Genomic DNA, 19,980 nt, shown 5'->3' with positions numbered 1-19,980 from the left:
TTAAGAACATTGCTGAAGACTTCTCCACATTCCTCACATCATCATGAGCTCTCTTGTGTGAATTCTTCCACGTGGGTGGAATAAAGTGAGCAATCCGATTGACAGAATCTCTGATGAATGGTAAACGTTTATTCGGTGGCTAAGGGTTTGCCACGGGGTATACAGTATTAAGGTTTCTTTCCAGTGTGACATCTTTGGTGACAATTGAGGGATGACTTTGTTCTGAAGGCCTTTCCACATTTTTCACATATGTAGGGCCTCTGGCCAGTATGGAGTCTCTGATGCTGAGCGCGGGATGAGCCATCACCAAATGCCTTTCCACATTCGGTGCATTTATAAGGTTTCTCTCCAGTATGAACTCTCTTATGTCTTATAAGGTAGGCAGTATGCATGAAGGTTTTACCACAGTCATCACACTCATAGGGTTTCTCTCCTGTATGGATTTTCTGATGTCTGGCGAGATAGGTACTTCTTTTGAAAAACTTACCGCACTGCTTACATTCAAAAGGTTTTTCTCCTGTGTGATTTCTCCAGTGAGTGGTCAGCTGTGAACTTTCTCTAAAAGCTTTCCCGCATTCCTTACACTCATAGGGTTTTTCTCCAGTATGGATCCTTGAATGAACCACAAGATGGACGCTCTGCCGGAAAGCTTTCCCACACTCCTTACATGGATAAGGTTTCTCTCCAGAATGGACTCGCTGGTGGCCAGTGAGTGACATGCTATGGCTAAAGGCTTTCCCACAAACGTCACACTTGTAAGGTTTCTCACCCGTGTGAATCCTGTGGTGCACGGTCAGGGATGACCCACTGCGGAACGCTTTCCCACACACAGTACATTTGTAAGGTTTCTCCCCAGTGTGAATTCTCCTGTGCAGGGTGAGTCCTATGTGAACGCTGAAGACTTTCCCACAGTCAGTGCAGTCAAATGGCTTCTCTCCAGTATGGTAATGCCTAAAGTGACGAGTGAGGGACATGTTGTACCTGAAGGCTTGCCCACACTCAACACACTGAAAGGGCCGTTTGTCATTGTGACATCTCTGATGTTGAGCGAAGGTAGAACTGTCCCTGAAGGCCTTCCCACACTCCTTACACTTATAAGGTTTCTCCCCAGTGTGAATCCTCTGATGCTGAGCCAGGTGCGCAGGCTGCCTGAAGGATTTTGTACATTCCTTACACTTATATGGCTTTTCTCCAGTATGGATTCTTTGATGTACAATAAGGTATGAATTCTGGCTGAAGGCTTTCTTACATTCCTTACACTCAAAGAGTTTCTCGTGGGTGTGTGTTGTGTGATGCTGAGCAAGGTGGTGACTCTGCTTGAAGGCCTTTCCACAGACTGTGCATTTATATGGCTTCTCACCCGTGTGAATTCTCTGATGAACAGTAACAGATGAGCTATGGGTGAAGGTTTTCTCGCACTCGTTACATTTAAATATGTTCTTCCCTGCCCAGATTTTCTTGTATTTTCGCACCTTGGGATTTTTGCAGAAGCTTTTCTTATTTGACTTGTGACTATAAATAGTCTCCTCTACACTGTCCAGATGGACAGAGTGTGAAGATTTGGTGTGCTTGTAGCCTATTTCTTTAATGGGACTTTCCTTACGAGTGGCGGTTTCTTCCATGCTAAATATTTCCTGATGCATCATCTGTCTATCAAAAAGGTCTTTATGTTCCCTCTTTCTTCCAGAGGTGGGACGTTCATGACCAAAACTTCTAATCTTCTCCACTGACACATCATCAAACACAAATTGCTTCGGAGATAATTCTTGCGTCTTGCTTACAGATTCTCCATCTAAAAAATGTAAACAAACCAAAACTATTTAACAAACTCCACACAGCCACACCTAAGTCTCTCAGCTAGAAAACATGCAAAGATGTGCATGGAATAAAGAGCTCTGTGATCACCTTGACTACCAACTCTATTGGATGGGAAAAAAAAATTGCACAGGAGCCTAGTGAAGCATACTTCTGCGTATATATATGTGAGGCTGTTTCCATAGTGACTAACTAGGGAGGTCACGCCTTCCCTGAACGTGAGTACCACTGTCTAATACACTGGGAGAGTGGAATAAAGGTACCATAGGAGGAAATTCAGCATCAGGGGCAGGCTTCTATTAGCTTTCTGGCTGTCACGAACAAACAGCTTTCCTCTGCCACACCCTTCCTTCACTGCTGCCAATGCAGAGGTGAAAACCTCTGACACTGGGGGGGGGCGGGGGTTGGGGAGCCACAAGCAAATCCTTCCCCCTCTTCAGTTGTCTGCAGAGGGTATTTTGTCAAGAGTGACAAGAACAAATATGGCGGCGGGGAAAAGATGGAAAACAGCAATATGGGGGACGTGACTAAGAAAACTAAGTGTAAGATGAAATGCTAGGAGGAGTCATCTGCAATGATAATAGTATTTTTGGCCATGTTACAATTAAACAAATGTCTGTAATGTCTCCTACCTCTAAAGGTATTTATTTATTTATTTATTTATTTATTTATTTATTTATTTATTTATTTATTTATCCATTCATTCAATATATATGAATGTTTTGCCTGCATGTATGTCTATGCACCATGTGCATGCCTGTTGCCCACAGAGGCCAGAAGATCCCCTGGAACTGGAGTTACAGACAGCTGGGAGCTGCCATGCAGGCGCTGGGAATCAAACCCAGGTCTTCAGCACTGAGCCATCTTTCCAGCCCCATGTGCCTTACTTTTAATTGATTAGGGTATATACTTAAGTTAATTTGCTTTAACTGCCGGGATATTTAATGACTATCACTTCTAAAAACTCTCTAGAGTTTTGCATCAGCAGCCACACACATGGTGTCCCCTGGGATTTGCAGGCAAGTGCGCAGTTCTCACTTCATCATCGGGTAATAGTGCTCCTGAGACCATCCATTATGTGCGCGTGTGTTTCAGTGTACCCAATGCTTATTTCTCATACAACCCAGGCTGCGTAGTAAGGAATTTCTTCGTTCACTTTCTTACCTTCAGCAGCTTAGGAAAAGTGTCACATTTTAGGGCCATGAGTATAGGGTTTTGTTGTTATCTGCGATGGTTAGGGACAGGTGTCTCAGTGGAGGACGGTAGGTCGCGGGCACGCATGCTTTCACTCTCTCTGCTCTGTGACCAGCTGTTTCAAGATCCCACTGCCGTGAATCCCCTACAGGGTCGGACTACAGTGTGGGATGGCAAGATCAAATAAACACTGTCCCCCTTAACGCTGCTTTTGTGGGGAGCGTCGCCACAGCCATGCAAGGGGAATCTAGGATGTTCTCCCCTGTACAAAACAACTTACTATGGAGACGAGGGCACACTGGGAGAGACAACGGTGACGCAGAAGGGAACCCATGCCAAGCAAGGAAACTTCAACTCACTCCCAGGACCATAATAAGGCTTAGGAAGAGTACCTGGGAAGCCACGGCAAGGGGGTGAGGGCCTGTGAAGACAGCCGAGCAGTCCTTTTCTCCAAATGCTTCTCCCATCCTCACCTCGTAATGCGCTTCTTGTCACCTCATCCTTCGCCTCCCAAGGCTCCTTCCCACGTTCCAATAAGGAGATTAGATAAGGCTTGGAAATGCAAGCTCCTGAATTAAAAAAAAAAAAAAGACACAAAAATAGGTCATGTTTTGGGTTGTTTTGCCACATAAGTCAGCTCCTTAAATCTGATGCCTCTATAGGAAATAAAGGGACCAAACACAGCTGAAGGCTGGACTGCATAAAACTCAGGGGTAGCCCAGTGGCAGCTGCCAACAGTCAACCCCACAGAAATTACACTATTTCTCATGGAGGGAGAGGGAAGGGCAAAAGCTTAGCTTGGTATCTTTAAAGGGCCATTGCAAGTAGTAACTGGGGTTTTTATTTTTAAATGGCCCTGCTACGGGGATAGGCTCAGCGCTTGGGAGCACACTAAGCTCTTGAAGAGGAACTAGGCTCAGTTTCCAGCCCACATAATAGATAAGCAGCTCAGGCACCTGTGACTACAACTCGAGGAGATCTAATACCCTCTTCTCCGTGCAATTACATTAGCATGTACATACGCCAGATAGACACATATGCATATACATTTTGTTTTTGTTTTTGAGACAGGGTTTCTCTGTGTAGCCTTGGCTCTCTTGGAATTTCCTCTGCAGACCAGGCTGGGCTTGAACTCAGAGATCCACCTGTCTCCGCCTCCGGAATGCTGGGATTAAAGACGTGAGCCCCCACTGCCTAGCAGCGTATGTATATACTAGTACAAATAAAATCTCTTTTAAAATTTGACATATCATTTTTTTTTCTTTTGGTTTTTTTGAGACAGGGTTTCTCTGTGTGGCCCTGGCTGTCCTGGAACTCACCCTGCAGACCACACTGTCCTGGTACTCACAAAGATCCTCCTGCCTCTACGTGTGCCACCACCGCCCGGTTTAGCGAGCAGATTTTGAAACAGCTGTGGAATCTACCCTCAAGCATGTAAAGGAAGACACGCTTGTAAAATAACAGATAAGCAAGCAACTATGGCTGCCCACACAAGACACGCACAATCAAGCCAGTCAACACTTTAGCACGGACGGGGGAGAGGTTGATGAGGCTCCACTCCTACTGAAGAAGCTATTGGTGGCTGCTGAAGAAAAATCACTTTTCTCTGGTGATGTGGCTGCAGATAGGACGCCCATGCCTCGGGGGATGGCCCCCTACCTACACCCACTGACATATAGCCGGCACTAACTGGATTCCAGGGGTGATTAATAATAATAATAATAATAATAATAATAATAATAATAATAATAATAATAATAATTAAAGAAAAGGACATGCCGGGCGTGGTGGCGCACGCCTTTAATCCCAGCACTCGGGAGGCAGAGGCAGGCGGATCGCTGTGAGTTCGAGGCCAGCCTGGTCTACAAAGTGAGTCCAGGACAGCCAAGGCTACACAGAGAAACCCTGTCTCGAAAAACTAAAAAAAAAAAAAAAAAAAAAAAAAAAAGAAAGAAAAGGACATGAAGTCAAGAAGGAGAAGGGGTTGGTATGTCTCAATAGGAGCTGGAGATGGTTGTGAAGGGTGGAAAAGAATAAAATACACTATAGACATATATACATTTCAAAGAATAAAAAATATTATTTTTGTAAGATAAATGATTTATTTTTAAATTGTCTATTATTTTATATATAGACAAATGAGATGAGAATATGGTTCAATGGGTAAAACACCTGACATGTATGCATGAAGATCTGAATCTGAATTCCCAGAGCCCACGCAAAGCCACACACAGGAAATACAGGCTTAATCCAAGCTTTCCTACAGCAGGATGCAAGACAGAGGCAGGAGAACTGCTCTCAAAGCTCACTGACAAGCCTGTCATAAACTGCAGATTAACAGCAAAAGGTGGAAATCCAAAGGTTGTCCTCTGACCCTCATGCACACTGTGGCATGCACACACTGCACTTGCTCACACACATGGATGTGCACACACACACACACACACACACACATACAGCAAAACAAATTTTAAAACAGATTTTTAAAAAGGAGAATGGTGGCACATTTAATCTCAGCACTCAGGAGATAGAGGGAGGCAGAACTCTGAGTTTGGGGACACCCTGGTCTACAGAGTGAATTCCAGGCAAGCCAGGGATCCACAGGAAGACCCTGTCTCAAAGATGAGAAAGGAAGAAAGGGAGGGAGGGAGGGAGGAAAAAGGGGAAGGAGCGAGGGGGGGGGGGAACTCTCAGTAGAAAAACAGAAAGTACAAAAAAATACCAAAGAAGCAGTTGGAATCTGGAGAGATGGCTCAGTGGGTTAAGAGCATAAACTGCTCTTCCAAAGGACACTAGTTCAGTTCCCAGCATCATGTTGAGGAAACTCACACCACCTGTACCTTCAGCTTCAGAGGTTTGATACCCTTCTGTGGACTAAGGGGTTAGCTGTACACACGTGGCATGCTGCATACATGTGGCATACAGTCAGCCTGCCCCTCCCCCCCCACATATACACACACACACACACACACACACACACCAAATCTTTAAAAAAATAAAATAAAAACAAAATGAAAAGTCTAGACTTGAGAATAGAGTGACACTTTAAAGATTAATAGATGGGCTTAACACAGGTTAAGAAAAACAAGAGTAACCATGCCTTTAATCCCAAGAAGCAGAGGCAAATGGATCTCGGTGAGGCCAGCCCAATCTATAAACCAAGTCCAGGACAGCCAGGCCTCTGTTACACAGAGAAACCGTGTACACAGAAAAACCAACCGACCGACCAACACAAAAAACATTCTGGAAGCCAATTAACACAAATCATGTAATCTGAAACACTAAAGATGTTACAAATTAAACAGATCATGTGAGACAGAGTATCAAAGGATCCAAGCACAACCCAAGTCCCCAAAGATGACGAGATAGAAGAAAAATAGTCTACAGTTTTCCAAATTTGGCTTAAGGCACATATTTAGGTTCTCAACCTGTGGGTCATGATACATTTGGAGGTTACACATCAGACTCCCTGCGTTTCAGCTATTTGCCTTACAGTTCATAACAGTAGCAGTTACAGTTATGAAGCAACAATGGAAATGACCTTATGGTGGGAGTCACCACCACATGACGAACTGTATTAAAGGGGCGCAACACTGGGAAGGTTGAGGACCAGTGGCTTTGGGACAAAGAATGTCCGGAGAAGAGCAAGCTCATCAGTTATATAACTAGGTGCGAAGGGTCCATATTAGGCTCTCCAAGAGCAAGCATCTGAAGATATTTTAAGACACTGAGTGCCACTGACTCACCATAAGTTAATAAACAGACACATATCTGGGGATCAGTGAGATGGCTCAGTAAGTAAAGGCACTTGCTACCAAGCCCGATGACCTCACCCCATCTGAGTCCTCTAAAGCATCCTTCAACTTGTACATGGCATGTGTGTGTGTCACACACACACACACACACACACACACACACAAATAAAAATCAATGTAATAAAAACATTTAGGAAACATACTTGAAAAGTGATATTCTACATTTATAGTGACCAGGCCATAGTCGTCTCCGGCTCTGTTACTTCCTAGCGACCTCCAACTGCCAGGTTCCACCCACGGAACACTCTAACTGCCTTAAGAGCAAGACCCAGCCCCTGGCCAAGTCCAAGATCAGGGCTTGAAATCCTATGAGTCCCTGAGGTCACTCCAATCTCTAGACTTGAAATCCCACCAGTCCCCACCGTGGAAAGCTCTGGCCCCAGGAAATCATAGTCTTCTGCTCAGTCCCCTGTCGCGTCTTCCTGCCGAGCAGAGGCAGCCGCCCTCCTCGGTTCTCCCCTCTTAATAAATCTCCTGTGTGAGGTCTGTTGTGCTGTGTGACCTCGGTATTCCTTGGCTCCCAACGGCTAGCATACCTTTCCCTTGGGGAAATTCCTCCCCCTTCCCCCCCCCCCCCCAGCAGAGGGGAAGCCTTCCCCTCAGACCCGTAACATTTACACTGGGTGAGAAGAGCAAAACTGTTAACACAGAGGCAACGTGAGATGGAAGCGCCTGCTACAAGTCTCCCCCTGTCTGGGGTTCCCAACTGCCCCGCATCTGAACTTTTCATCTAACCGCGACATGATGACCACAGCTTTAGTAACACAGATGTGAGCGGTGCCTTGAGATTCCCCGGTTACCCGCAGTGATGATGGGCTTACCCACTGAAACCAAGTTCCAATAATTCTCCAGCACCACGGTCCTGTACAAAGCCCTCTGAGCTGGGTCCATCCACTCCCACTCCTCCTGAGAGAAGTCGATTGCAACATCCTTGAATGTCACCGCGTCCTGAGATGACACAAAATACATCACAAAGTTCTGTTATATTGTTACTATCTGTGTTTGGGGTAGAGGTGGGGTGGGGGGGTGAGGAGGGGGTGGGGAGGGGGAGGGGAGTTGGGATGGGGAGGGGGTGGGGGAGGTTGCCTTGGGAGTCGGTTACTAAGTGGAGGGAGGACACAAAAAAAGACTGCACCCTGTACCATGGCACTTATGTGAAATGTCTGGCAAGTTCAAATATGCAGACAGAAAACAAGGCTGGGAGTGAGACAGAGATTAACTGTGGGCACTTGGAAGGTGAGGACAAGTTCAGGGCCAGCTTGGGCAACCAAGTGGGCCACCTCCTCCCATCTCAAAACAAAAAGAGAAAAGGAAAAAATAAAATAGCTCATGATGAATGAGAGGATATTTAAAAAAAAAGAAAGGAAGAAAGAAAGAAAAGACTTCCATGAGCTCTAATGATCCAAGTATGTGGGATCCGCCTACCTGCTACGGCCAGCAGCTCTGCTGTGGGCAGCAGCTGGAAGTCCTCTAACCTAATCTAGTCCTGACACATGTGTCAGATGTCCCTGAACAGTGTCAGATATCAGTGGCTGAGGGCTGCATGTCACAAGACTGCCTAAATTCTGAAGCCAATTACAAGCTCCGTGTTAAGATTTTAGGGGCAGAGAGAGCTGGACAAAAATTCCCATAGAGGGGACTGGAGAGATGGCTCAGTGGTTAAGAGCACCGGCTGCTCTTCCAAAGGTCTTGAGTTCAATACCCAGCAACCACATGGTGCCTCACAACCATCTATAATGAGATCTGGCGCCCTCTTCTGGACTGCCCAGTGTAAGTGCACATTCATACATTAAATAAATAAATCTTTAAAAAAAAAAAAATTCCCATAAAGGGGTACATGAGAGGGGCCTTGCATGACCATCTATCCTGGAACCCAATTCATACTAGGACTGAGATACCTACCTCTGTTTCAAGCGGTTAAAAATGTGCATTCGGGGCACGGTGGTCCACACCTCGAATCCTTCTACTTGTGAGCAGGAGGCAGGAAGATTGCTGTAAGTTTGAAGCCAGCCTGGGCTCCATAATTAGACTCTGTCTCCCATCTAAGTACTAAACCAGGCCCCCAAGCCCTCCTTAGCTTTCAGGATCCAAGCATACCAGGCACGGTTCATGGTGGTCTGGCCATGAGCTAGGAAGATTCTATATCATAAAGGAGTATATATAATAATAAGGTAGGGAGACAAGGGGCTCTGAGTGGGCTGTATGCCTCATGATAGTTATTAGTCGCCTACTAGGCGGTTAAGGATAACGTCCTGTGGGAGAATGGGTTGGCCAGGCCCTGGGACAGACTGTTGACCACAATTTCCAAAGGACTGTTGCTTAGTGCTAATCACCAAGACCACTACTCGCTGGGCGTGGTGGCGCACGCTTTTAATCCCAGCCCTCAGGGGAGGCAGAGGCAGGCGGATTGCTGTGAGTTCGAGGCCAGCCTGGTCCATAAAGTGAGTCCAGGACAGCCAAGGCTACATAGAGACTCATTACCCTGTCTCTGAAAACTCTGTCTTGAAAAGAAGAGAAGAAGAAGAAGAAGAAGAAGAAGAAGAAGAAGAAGAAGAAGAAGAAGAAGAAGAAGAAGAAGAAGAAGAAGAAGAAGAAAAGAAAAGGAGAGGAGGAGGAGGAGGAGGAGGAGGAGGAGACAGCAACTAACCTGTAACACAGCTTGCATTAGTTCAACGGTCATTTCCTGCCTTCCCTCCTGGCTTCTCTCTTGGAGAACAACTGTGTCCTGGGAAGTCCAGCCTAGGGGAAGAGAGGGTAGTGAAAGCTAGGGTCTTCACTGTTCTTTCAGCATCAGCAGTGTAAGCTGCCCCCTTCCCTTTCTCTCTTCCCAGGTTCAGCTGGCTGAGAGCAGATGTGATGCTTCAACTTCGCTGTCAACTCGACTGGATCCAAAAATCACTTCCAGGACCCCGTGGGAACCACGCCAGGGTCTTCTTGTTCAGCCATTATCAAAGAGGCTTCCCCCTGCAGGAGACGGGGACGAACACAAAGGCCCACTCCTGGACACTGTGCACGAAGGGAGAGACCTTGGAACACTTGGTCCTGAATGGGATGTCTTCTTCAAACGCATCCCTCTCAGGGATCAGGGAACTATGCGGAAGGGTAGGTGTAAGATGGTAAGAGCCACAGGGGATAGAGGACACCAACAAACCAGCTGTCTGCTAAGGCCACAACAGCACTGACGCTCACATGAACTCACAGGGACTGTGCAGCTTGCACAGAGCCTGCACAAATCCATTCCAGATGGGGGTCCCAGAGCTGAGAGGCTAAGTGGGCATGAGTCCCGCCCCCTCCGACCCCCGCCTCCAGCTCCCGCCTGCCCCTAACCCAGAAGCCATCTCCAATTGTCAACGCTAACAAAGGAAACATTAGTTTTTCCTCCCAGAGTCTCGCTGTGCAAACTACACTCAAGGGCTGGCTTCACGCCAGTAGACAGCGCCAACAGAAAATGAACTCCAAGTGTGTGTTGTTTGTTTGTGTGTTTGTGTGTTTTTGTTTTGTGTTTTTGATCTCATGTTTTGCTTTGCTCGTGCGTTTTCTTTACCTTACTGATCTATTGCTTATCCTTTTTGGGGGGGGGGGGGCTCTAGCGTTTTATTCAGTGGAACTCTGGGTCTAGAAGAAGGTGTTGGGCCTCTGGGGCACCGGGAGCTTGATCTTGGAGTCGTGGAACCGCTTGACAGCTGGCCGACGGCACTTACCAGCTGCAATCTCTTCCGCCTTCATGATCTGGATGGAGTGCGCAAGGGCACGGGGCCGGGCACCCATGTCGCGGGTAGCACTGGGTGCGGTGGTTAGGTCCCGGTACTCCCGGTACATGTGTGCGCCACTGCGGGAGTCGTAGCGCAGCCAGAAGCCAAAATTCTTCACACGAAGCGCGGACTTCTCAAACACCTGCCCGCAGGACACTATCTCCCCGGACGAACTTCTTCATCTTCCTCAGCTGCGCGACACGAGGTACCGGAAGTGGAACTTGGCCACCACATGGTTGGGCGCAAAGCTGCGCATTCGGTACAGGGGTGGCGTATGGCACTTCGGGGTGGACAAGCAGCTCCCCATCACCTTGTACTCCTGAAGCGTGCCAGACGCCTTCATGGCAGTCCGTTCGCCGCCACTCACCTGCTTTTATCTATTATTACAGCTCCTGATTTTGTGATTTTATGGGTTTTGTCTATATGTATATATCTCTGTGTGTATGTGTTCCTCATACCTTTTCTTTGCCTTTTTTCCCCCCCTGTTTTGTTTTGTTTTGTTTTCTGGTTTACTTGTTTTCCTATTTGCCTGTTTGCTTTGAATTCTAAAGAGATGGGGAAAAAGAAAGCATGTCTGTGAGGGTGTTTCCGGTGAGGTTTACCTGAAGAAGCAGATTCACCCTGTGGGTGGCACCATCCCATGGGTTAATTTAAAACGGGATAAAAGGGGCTATTGGTTCTCAGCTCACTGCTCCTAGCCTGCAATGGCTTTGCCACCATGCCTCTGTGCCATGATGGTCTATTGTCAAGTCTCGGGAATTTCTGTCAGAACAGTGAGGAAAGTAACTGACACGCTGGCGATTCACGGTCACTACCAGAGTAGAGCAAGTCACCCTCTCCCACATGCTTGAAGTCCTAACTTTTTATCGCCAAGCCTCCCTTCCCTTCCCATCACCAGGCCTCGCTGTAGATAAACGGTCCTACAAAAGAGCCATTTCTTCCATGTTATACACAAAGATGGAATTGTTCCCTATGGAGGTTTGTGATTATCCACGGCTTGCCACAGTCTGTTTGAAATCCCACTCCTAACGCTATCTTCCTCTGCCCTAAACCCCAGCGCCTTCACTTTCTTCTCATACTGGCACAATTCTGCTGCCACCATGTCACTTCTGCCCTTAGCTCACTCATTTCTCCTCTTCTCTTTCTCTAGACAGCTCAGCCCAGCCACTGCAGCTTTTCGGGTGCTTCGACAGAGGATTCTTAGGAACACACAGTTCCAAACATACAGGGAATCTAATGCTGCAGGCCAGCAGGAAGGCTCAGTGGTTAATAGCGCTTTCTGGCCAGGTGTGGCGGTGCACGCCTTTAAACACCGTATTCTGACCTCTACACAGGCCAGAAATGTATATGGCACATAGATACACATCCATGCAAGACACTCATACACATAAAAATAAAAATAAATCTTTAAAAAAAATCTAATGCTAACAAAGGCATGGTAGTGCACACCTGCAATCCCAGCTATTGGAAGTCAGGGTACCTCCCAGGAGTGTAAGACTAGCCAGTGAAACTGTGACCAATTAATTAAGGGAAAGGAAAGGAAAAGAAAAGAAATCTCCCAGGGATATGGCTCAGAGGGGTAAAGGTACCTGATGATCTGAGTTTGATCCCTGAGACTCACCAAGTAAAGGAAGGAATCAACTCCTAAGCTGCCCTGTAACTTCACACACACACACACACACACACACACACACCATTCGTGGCATACATGTGTCCCACAACAAAACTAACAGATAAAAGTTTAATTCAAAGTGTAATCACATTTTTATGTTTTTAAAAAAGATTTTATTTATTTATTTATTTATTTATTTATTTATTTATTATGTATACAGTGTTCTGCCTGCATGCACACCTGCCTGCCAGAAGAGGGCACCAGATCTCACTATAAATGGTAGTGAGCCATCATGTGGCTGTTGGGAACTGAACACAGGACCTCTGGAAAAGCAGTCTTTAACCTCTGAGCCATCTCTCCAGCCCACATTTTTATGTTTTAACAGTCTAACTCTATTACCCTTCAAAGTAGCCACTCCACAGGGTCATGATTACATGCAAGATCACCTGTATCTGGATGGGGCACGGGGTCGGGTGGGGAATGGCAAGACAGAGCAGGAGCTGGAATTCCAGATAAGTATCCTGTGACTCTCTCTCTCCCTTCTACTAACACATATTAACAGCCCCACCACCAACACCAGAAGCTAAGCTGCCTCTGTTGTTCTTTGCTAGTTGCTATGGCTACAACATCCTGGTACTCTCTCTCCAGCACGTTGTCTTGGTCATCTATTACTGCGACAAGACACTGTAACCGTGGCACTCTTTTTTTTTTTTTAAGATTTATTTTTAATGTATACAGTATACACCTACACACCAGAAGAGGACACCAGATCTCATTATAGATGGTTGTGAGCCACCATGTGGTTACTGGGGATTGAACTCAGGACCTTTGGAAGAGCAGCCAGATGTTCTTAACCTCTGAGCCATCTCTCTAGCCTCCACCTCCCATGGCACTCTTATGAGAAAAAGCATTTAATTGGGGCCTGCTTATAGGTTCAGATATTTAGTCCGTCATCATCCTGGTGGGAGCCTAGGGGCACACAGGTGGACATGATGCCGGAGAAGCGGCTGAGAGTTCTACATCCACTAGGCTTTTGAAACCTCGAAGCCCATCCCCAGTGACACACTTCCTCCAACAAGGCCACACTCCTAATCCTTTTGAAGTCCTGCCCTGATGACTAAACATTCAAATACATGAGCCTGTGGGGGCCATGCTTATTCAAACCACCACATTCCACTCCCCCAGAGGCTGGTACCCATATCATGATAAAAAAAAAAAAAAAAAAAACCACGCATCCAGTGCACCTTCAAAAGCCCCATAGTCTCTCATAGTCTCAACAATGTTTTAAAAGCCCAAAGTTCAAAGTCTCTCTTGAGACTCAAGGCAATCTCTTACCTGTACCCCCCCCCCCCCGATAAAGTCAAAATTAAAAAGCAGATCACATACTTCCAACACACAATGTCACAGGATATAAATTACCATTCCAAGAGGGAAGGAAGGGGGCACAGTCAGGAAATACTGGACCAAAGCCAGGCTGAAAGCCAGCAGGGCGAACTCCAAAACTGCACTTCCATATCTGCCGCCATTGAGCTCTGCAAATCCTTTCAGCCTTTTTGGCTGCAGCACACTTTCTCTCTCTCTCTCTCTCTCTCTCTCTCTCTCTCTCTCTCTCTCTCTCTCTCTCTCTCTCTCTCTCTCTCTCTCAGGCTGGTTCCACAGTCAGTCTGCAGCTATTCTCAGCAGGCATCCCACGACTCTGGCATCTCTGACATCTTGGGGTCTCCAAACACAATCCTGGCTTCCTAGTTCCAGCTTCACCCAATAACCTCTGGGGCTTCCAAACAAGGGCACCCCGACACAATCTTGGCCTCGGAAGCTTTCCGTAGCCACAGCGGAAGATTCCGTAAACCCTTTCTTGTATCCCGTCACTCTAACGCCAGAACCACATGGCCAAAACCAGCCAAGTCCTGCTGCTTGCTGGGGCTGACACATGGCCCCCTTTTGTTTAATTACATCTTCGTCAGTTTTCTGGTTTGGATGATGACTGCTTAAGCTTCTCTTTAATTCCTTTTCACAAGTTGAAAGCTTGGTTGTGTCCTAAAGTCACCGCTCCTTTTATTCCATTTAGCATAAGGCTTTCCTTTTTTTTTTTTTTTTTTTTTTTTTAAATCTCCTTGAGCACTGGGCCAAGCTCTATTACACTCTCTGGTGCTCCTCTTCTCCTTAAACTGTACGTTTTAATCTTTCTCTTGCTCAGCTTGTTCCTTTTCATTATAGATCTGCATACGAGTGACCACTAATAACGACATGACACTGTCAATTACTGGGCTATCCTGAGGTCGCCTCTGCCAATATCATTAATCCAAAAGTCTCCGACTTAGCCTCAGGTAGATTTTTAAAAAGGACAAACCGGGTGTGGTGACGCACGCCTTTAATCCTAGCACTTGGGAGGCAGAGGCAGTCGGATCGCTGTGAGGTTGAGGCCAGCCTGGTCTACAAAGGGAGTCCAGGATAGCCAAGGCTACACAGAGAAACCCTGTCTCAAAAAAAAAAAAAAAACAAACAACAAAAAAACAAAAACAAAAACAAAAAAACCCAAAACCAACAACAAAAACAAGAACAAGGACAAAAAGCAGCCACATCCTTTGACAAAATATCACAAGAATTGTCTCTAGGCCACTTTTTCTTCTTTGAAACCTCTTCAGTCGGGCCATTGTAGTCTACATAGCTCTTAGCACCACAGTCTCCCGCACCCCTGCAAATGTGGCCCAGTAAGCCCCGCGGTAAGTGTTCAACTTCTTTCCTAATCCAAAGCACCACATTCTACCAACAAACAGCATGGACAGGCCTGTCTCGACGATACCCAGGTCTCTGGCAGTAAATTCTCTTTGATAACAGATTGCTGCTATACACGTCCTATGTTATGACTCGGTGCGTCGGATGGCACCTGCTTTATGACAGACAGCTCAGGTTGCATCACCACTACCAAAAGTAGAGACCAAGCTTTCTCTCCTGTTCTTTTAAATTAGTCACTATGGCTGCAGGGTCCTGGTAACTCTTCCTCCCATGTGTCAATGATACAGTGGTGATAAACCCAAAGGAAAAGGCCATATACCACTTATCCATAGGCTAGATTCATGCCCACTGTTTTCTCAAGATCAAGCCTGTAACACACACACACACACACACACACACACACACACACACACTTCGATGATACAGAGAAAACACAAATTCAGTTTCTCTTCTTTGCACCACAAACACTTAGGACACCAAGTTGGAAGTGTTCCCAAACACATCCAGCTAGCAGTCCTGCAGCAGACCCAACCAACCTAGGTTGGTTCACCAAATTCAGTTCTGACACTATTATGTCAGATCCCACAGGTTGGGTGCTCAGTCCCTAAGGCTGCCTGGTCATCCTGATGCCAGTTGCAAGTTCCAACTTGTCTTATCTGTGCTACTGAAGGACCGGTTATAAATCAAAAGGTTTCTTTGATCCCTCATAGTTCAATCAATTTGCCTGAGTGGCTCCCAGAACTCAGTAAATCCCTTGTTTACAAAAGTATTAGAAGGAATATATTTAAAGGTATAGGAAGAGCTGGAGAGATGGTTAAAGCCGGTAAAGTTGTTCTCACTCAAGCCTGAGGACCAGAATTGGACTCCCAGAGCCCACATAAAAAGCTAAAGGAGAGAAGCAACTCGGCAGTGCTGTCTTCTGACCGCCACAGGATGACACAAATGTACAACTGAAGAGATACGTTGGGCAAAGTTATGTGCGAAAGGATGTAGAATCTTCCACAGGAACAGTCACACATGAAGCTGTCGGAAAGCTCTGAATCCTTTCCTTTTTGAGTTCCTATGGACACTCCATTACATAGGTGTGGCTGTGTAAATCGTTTATCTAGATGTAGGTTGCACAGGCCTATAATCCCAGCACTTGGAAGGCTGAGTTAGGAAGATCAGGGGTTCAAAGTTTGTGGACAGCCTGGGGTACGTGAAACTGTCTCAAAACAATAATAAAAGGACTGGCCTGTGGTAATCAACTGATCCTTCAGCCCCTCTCCTCCTCTCCCCTGTGGGGTTTGAGGCTCTAATCCCGTCAGGCAGCTGTGATGATCAGGCCCCGACCCTGAAGCAAGCTTGATTCTGCCAAGCCACCATCACGAGTAGTCACCAAGAAATTTGCTACTCTGGAGACGCCAAGCATTTAAGTGCTGTAACGCAGATCACCGGAAGATCGACCTACCGTGCGGTCCACGGGTCCTCTTACACCCACGCCACTTATTTCTTCTCAGACTCCATCTTCCTCTCTCTCTCACGCATTCACACGAACGTGCGGCCACACTGAAAACTCAAAGCCCAGTTCGTTTTCACACATACTCCGGCCTGGCACACCCATGCACACAGGCTTATAACCGGGCTCCCCCAGATTCCGCGCATCCAATCGCCTACCTGCAGACGGAAGGGCGCTGGCTTCTGGGAAACGCGGGGACCAAGAGGATCTCTCCCGCCCGCAAGCGCTCGGGCTCCCACTCCCCAGCAAGCACCTAAGCTCACCCTGCTCACCCAGCTGCCTCCCGACCCCGACGCTGTCAACCAAGGGACGCTGGGAGGAGCCTACATGCTTTCCGTGCGCAGGCGCAGCCTCTGCCGGCGACAGCAGCCGAGCAGAGTTCCAGAGAGGCGGGGCTTACGGAGGAGGAGCGGGTCTTCAGAGGAGCCAGAGGTAAGGGGCGGGGTTATCAAGGAGGGCGGGCTCTCAGAGGAGCCTGAAATGGGGGCGTGGTTATCAAGTAGGGCGGGCTCTCAGAGAAGGCTGAAATGGGGGGCGGAGCCTGAAGTGAGGGGCGCGGTTATCAAGTAGGCGGGCTCTCAGAGGAGCCTGAAATGGGGGCGTGGTTATCAAGTAGGGCGGGCTCTCAGAGGAGAATGAATGAGAGGCGTGGTTATCAAGTAGGGCGGGGTCTCAGAGGAGGCTGAGGTGAGGGGTGGAACCTGAGGTGAGGGGCGGGGTTATCAAGTAGGGCGGGCTCTCAGAAGGATGAAATGAGGGCGAGGTTATCAGGTAGGGCGGGCTCTCAGAGGAGGCTGAGATGAGGGGCGCGGTTATCAAGTAGGGCACGCTCTCAGAGGAGCCTGAGGTGAGGGGCGGAACCTGAGGTGAGGGGCGGGGTTAATCAAGTAGGGCGGGCTCAAAGAGGAGCATGAGGTGAGGGCGGGGTATCAAGTAGGGCGGGCTCTCAGAGGAGGCTGAGATGAGAGGCGGGGTTACTAAGAAGGGCGGGCTCTCAGAGGAGGCTGAGATGAGGGGCGGGGTTACTAAGAAGGGTGGGCTCTCAAAGAAGCCTGAGATGGGGGGCGGGGTTATCAAGTAGGACAGGCTCTCAGAGAAGTCTGAGGTAAAAACGGAGCTTCAAGGGGAAGTGGTGTGTCCTCCTCAGTCGGAGGTGAGGGGCGGGACTTAACAAGTAAGGCGGGGTCTCCACACAGTCAGCGGTGACCGCCAGACTTGAGGAGAAGGGGCGGGTTCTCAGAGTTTGTGGAGAAGGACACCCCCTGAGGCGGTTCTAGTACAGCAGGCGGCAGAAGGGATGAGAGCTGGAACACTGTGTAACTGACTGCGTGATTATGCGGAAGGGTTGCTCAGGGTTTCTGGGCGTGTCTGTAAGAGTGACTGGGTGCCTAGAGACCAGAAGCGTCCCTGGTTACCAGCCCGCTGCAGAGCCACGCGCGACTCACGTGTGCGTCTCCATGCAGGATCTTTAGAGTTCCTTCTTTTTTAGAGAGAGAGGCGATTTGAGGCGATCTCTAGCCCAGACTAGCCTCCAAACTGGCTATGTAACCAAGGATAACTTTGAACTCCCGATTTTCCTGTATCCGTCTCCTCATGTTTGGATTGATTACAGGTGTGAGCCACCACTCCAGACACGGAAGGTTGATCTTTAACGGCTAAGCTTTTCCAAAGCAAGAACATCCACTATTTTGCATCCAATTGTCTCCTCCCTCCCACTCATGGAGATCCCCTCCATAACCAGCAAATCAGCGTATTTTTCACCTGTAAAATGGGTATGTCGTTATTAATATTGGGAACCAATGACTATGACGTCATAGGAACCAAAACACAAGGATCGGTCTCTTTTCTGCCCTTTGCCAAAGTGGAAATTACCCCCATTTTTTTGTTTGTTTGTTTTTTGTTTTGTTTTGGTGTGTTTGTTTGTTTTTCGAAACAGGGTTTCTCTGTGTAGACTTGGCTGCCCTAAACTCTCTTTGTAGATCAGGCTGGCCTCAAACTCATAGCAATCCACCTGCCTCTGCCTCCCGAGTGCTGGGATTAATACCCCTGCTTTGAAGGACCAAGAAATCAATACGTGTACTGAAAGCTGAAGTAAATAGAAAGAGGCCACTGGGATAGAGAAAGAAAGAAAGAAGCAAACACAATTAATTCCCTGATTTCTTAGATCTTACCTCCCACAGATGGAGACAGGTCTGACAAATGGTGAAAGGGGGACAGGAGGTGTAAAGAAATACAAAGCAGGAAAGATGTATCATACATTCCCTATTTTCTTCAGATAACATTTCAACATCTTTGACAACATTTTCCATAAAAGAAATTTGCTGGTTAATGTCAGTTCACGTTTTACGCTATCTGGGAATTGAAGGCTTGGCCCCACAAAACTTCCCAGTATTCGTGGTGGAAGTCCCAAACTTTGGTTGTTTTGCCTGTGTTTCTGGCTCTAAACTGGGGTTTCCACCACCCTCGCTTTTTTCTTGTTTTTTAAGACAGGGTTTCTCTGTGTAGCCTTAGCTATCCTGGATTCACTTTGTAGAGCAGGCTGGTCTTGAACTCACAAAGATCCCCTTGCCTCTGCCTTCCAAGTGCTGAGATTAAAGGCATGTACCACCATACCTGGTTCACCCTCACTTTTTGAGTTCAATTAATTTGCTAGAGAGAGAGATACCAAGGAAACACAGGTTCTTTTTTTCCTTATTGTTGTTCGTTTATAGAATACTTTAAAGGACACATGTGAACAGGTTGAAATTAGCTAAGAGAAAGTCCAGAAGGACCCTGAGAATTGGAGCTTCTGACCCCACAGAATTGTAGTACGTCAGTCTCCAGCACATGGCTGTCTTTTTCTTCTTCTCCTCCTCCTCCTCCTTCTTCCTCTCCCCCTTTCCTCCTCCTCCTCTTCCTTCTCTTCTTTTCTTTTCTTCTTCTTGGTGTTTCTGAAAGCCTTGAACTGTTTTGGAGAGGGCGGAACAAAGGCTTTCTTAGCTAGGTCTGATTGAGTAGATCATTGGCTACTGCTAATCAATGTTACCTTTATCCACCACCATCGCCCCCCCCCCCACACACACACACTCCAGAGAGTAAGCTGTCAGTCAGTTACAGCTGTCTTAACACTTGACTGGTTCTGCTGGCAACTAGCTAGCTCCCTGTAGTCACGTAAAGCCCTGAACACAGTGGTTCTCAAGCCTCCTACTGCTGCGACCCTTTAATACAGTCCCTCGGGTTGTGCTGACTCCTAACTATAAAAGTTGTTTTTGTTGCCACTTCATAACTGTAATTTTGCTACTGTTATGAATTGTGATGAAAATATCTGATAGGCAAGATATCTGAACCCTGTGAACCCTGTGAAAGGGCTGTTAGACACACACACATACACACACACACACACACACACACACACACATACCTTTTTTTTTTCTCGTTCATAGAATAGCTTAGGTTTATTCTAATAGAAATAACGCTGCTTAGAAACATCTTTAATCCTTCACAGTTATTATTGTGATAACTTCTGTATATCAATCACATTCATGGTGCTTTGATTTCAGTTATTACAATACCTTATAG

General features: G+C 47.1%; 2 protein-coding genes across 2 annotated transcripts; both read right to left on the bottom strand.

Moving 5' to 3' along the window:
- On the bottom strand, positions 1-7,793 carry LOC127203041 (zinc finger protein 471-like). The gene is made up of 3 exons (XM_051161854.1): positions 7,646-7,793; positions 3,483-3,578; positions 1-1,792 (listed from the first exon to the last, which is right to left on the bottom strand). The coding sequence occupies exons 1-3, from the start codon at positions 7,791-7,793 to the stop codon at positions 168-170; spliced, it is 1,869 nt and encodes a 622-aa protein (XP_051017811.1). The 3' UTR covers positions 1-167.
- A 2,646-nt stretch (positions 7,794-10,439) lies between these two features.
- On the bottom strand, positions 10,440-10,919 carry LOC127203040 (60S ribosomal protein L18a-like). The gene is given in 1 exon segment (XM_051161853.1): positions 10,440-10,919. A coding segment is annotated over 1 exon segment (480 nt).
- Positions 10,920-19,980: the final 9,061 nt, after the last annotated feature.

The sequence above is a fragment of the Acomys russatus genome, chromosome 19 (genome assembly GCF_903995435.1).
Source record: "Acomys russatus chromosome 19, mAcoRus1.1, whole genome shotgun sequence".
NCBI classification, from domain to species: Eukaryota; Metazoa; Chordata; class Mammalia; order Rodentia; family Muridae; genus Acomys; species Acomys russatus.
The sequence above is the reverse complement of the archived record's forward strand: the minus strand, read 5'-3'. Positions and strand labels throughout refer to the sequence as shown.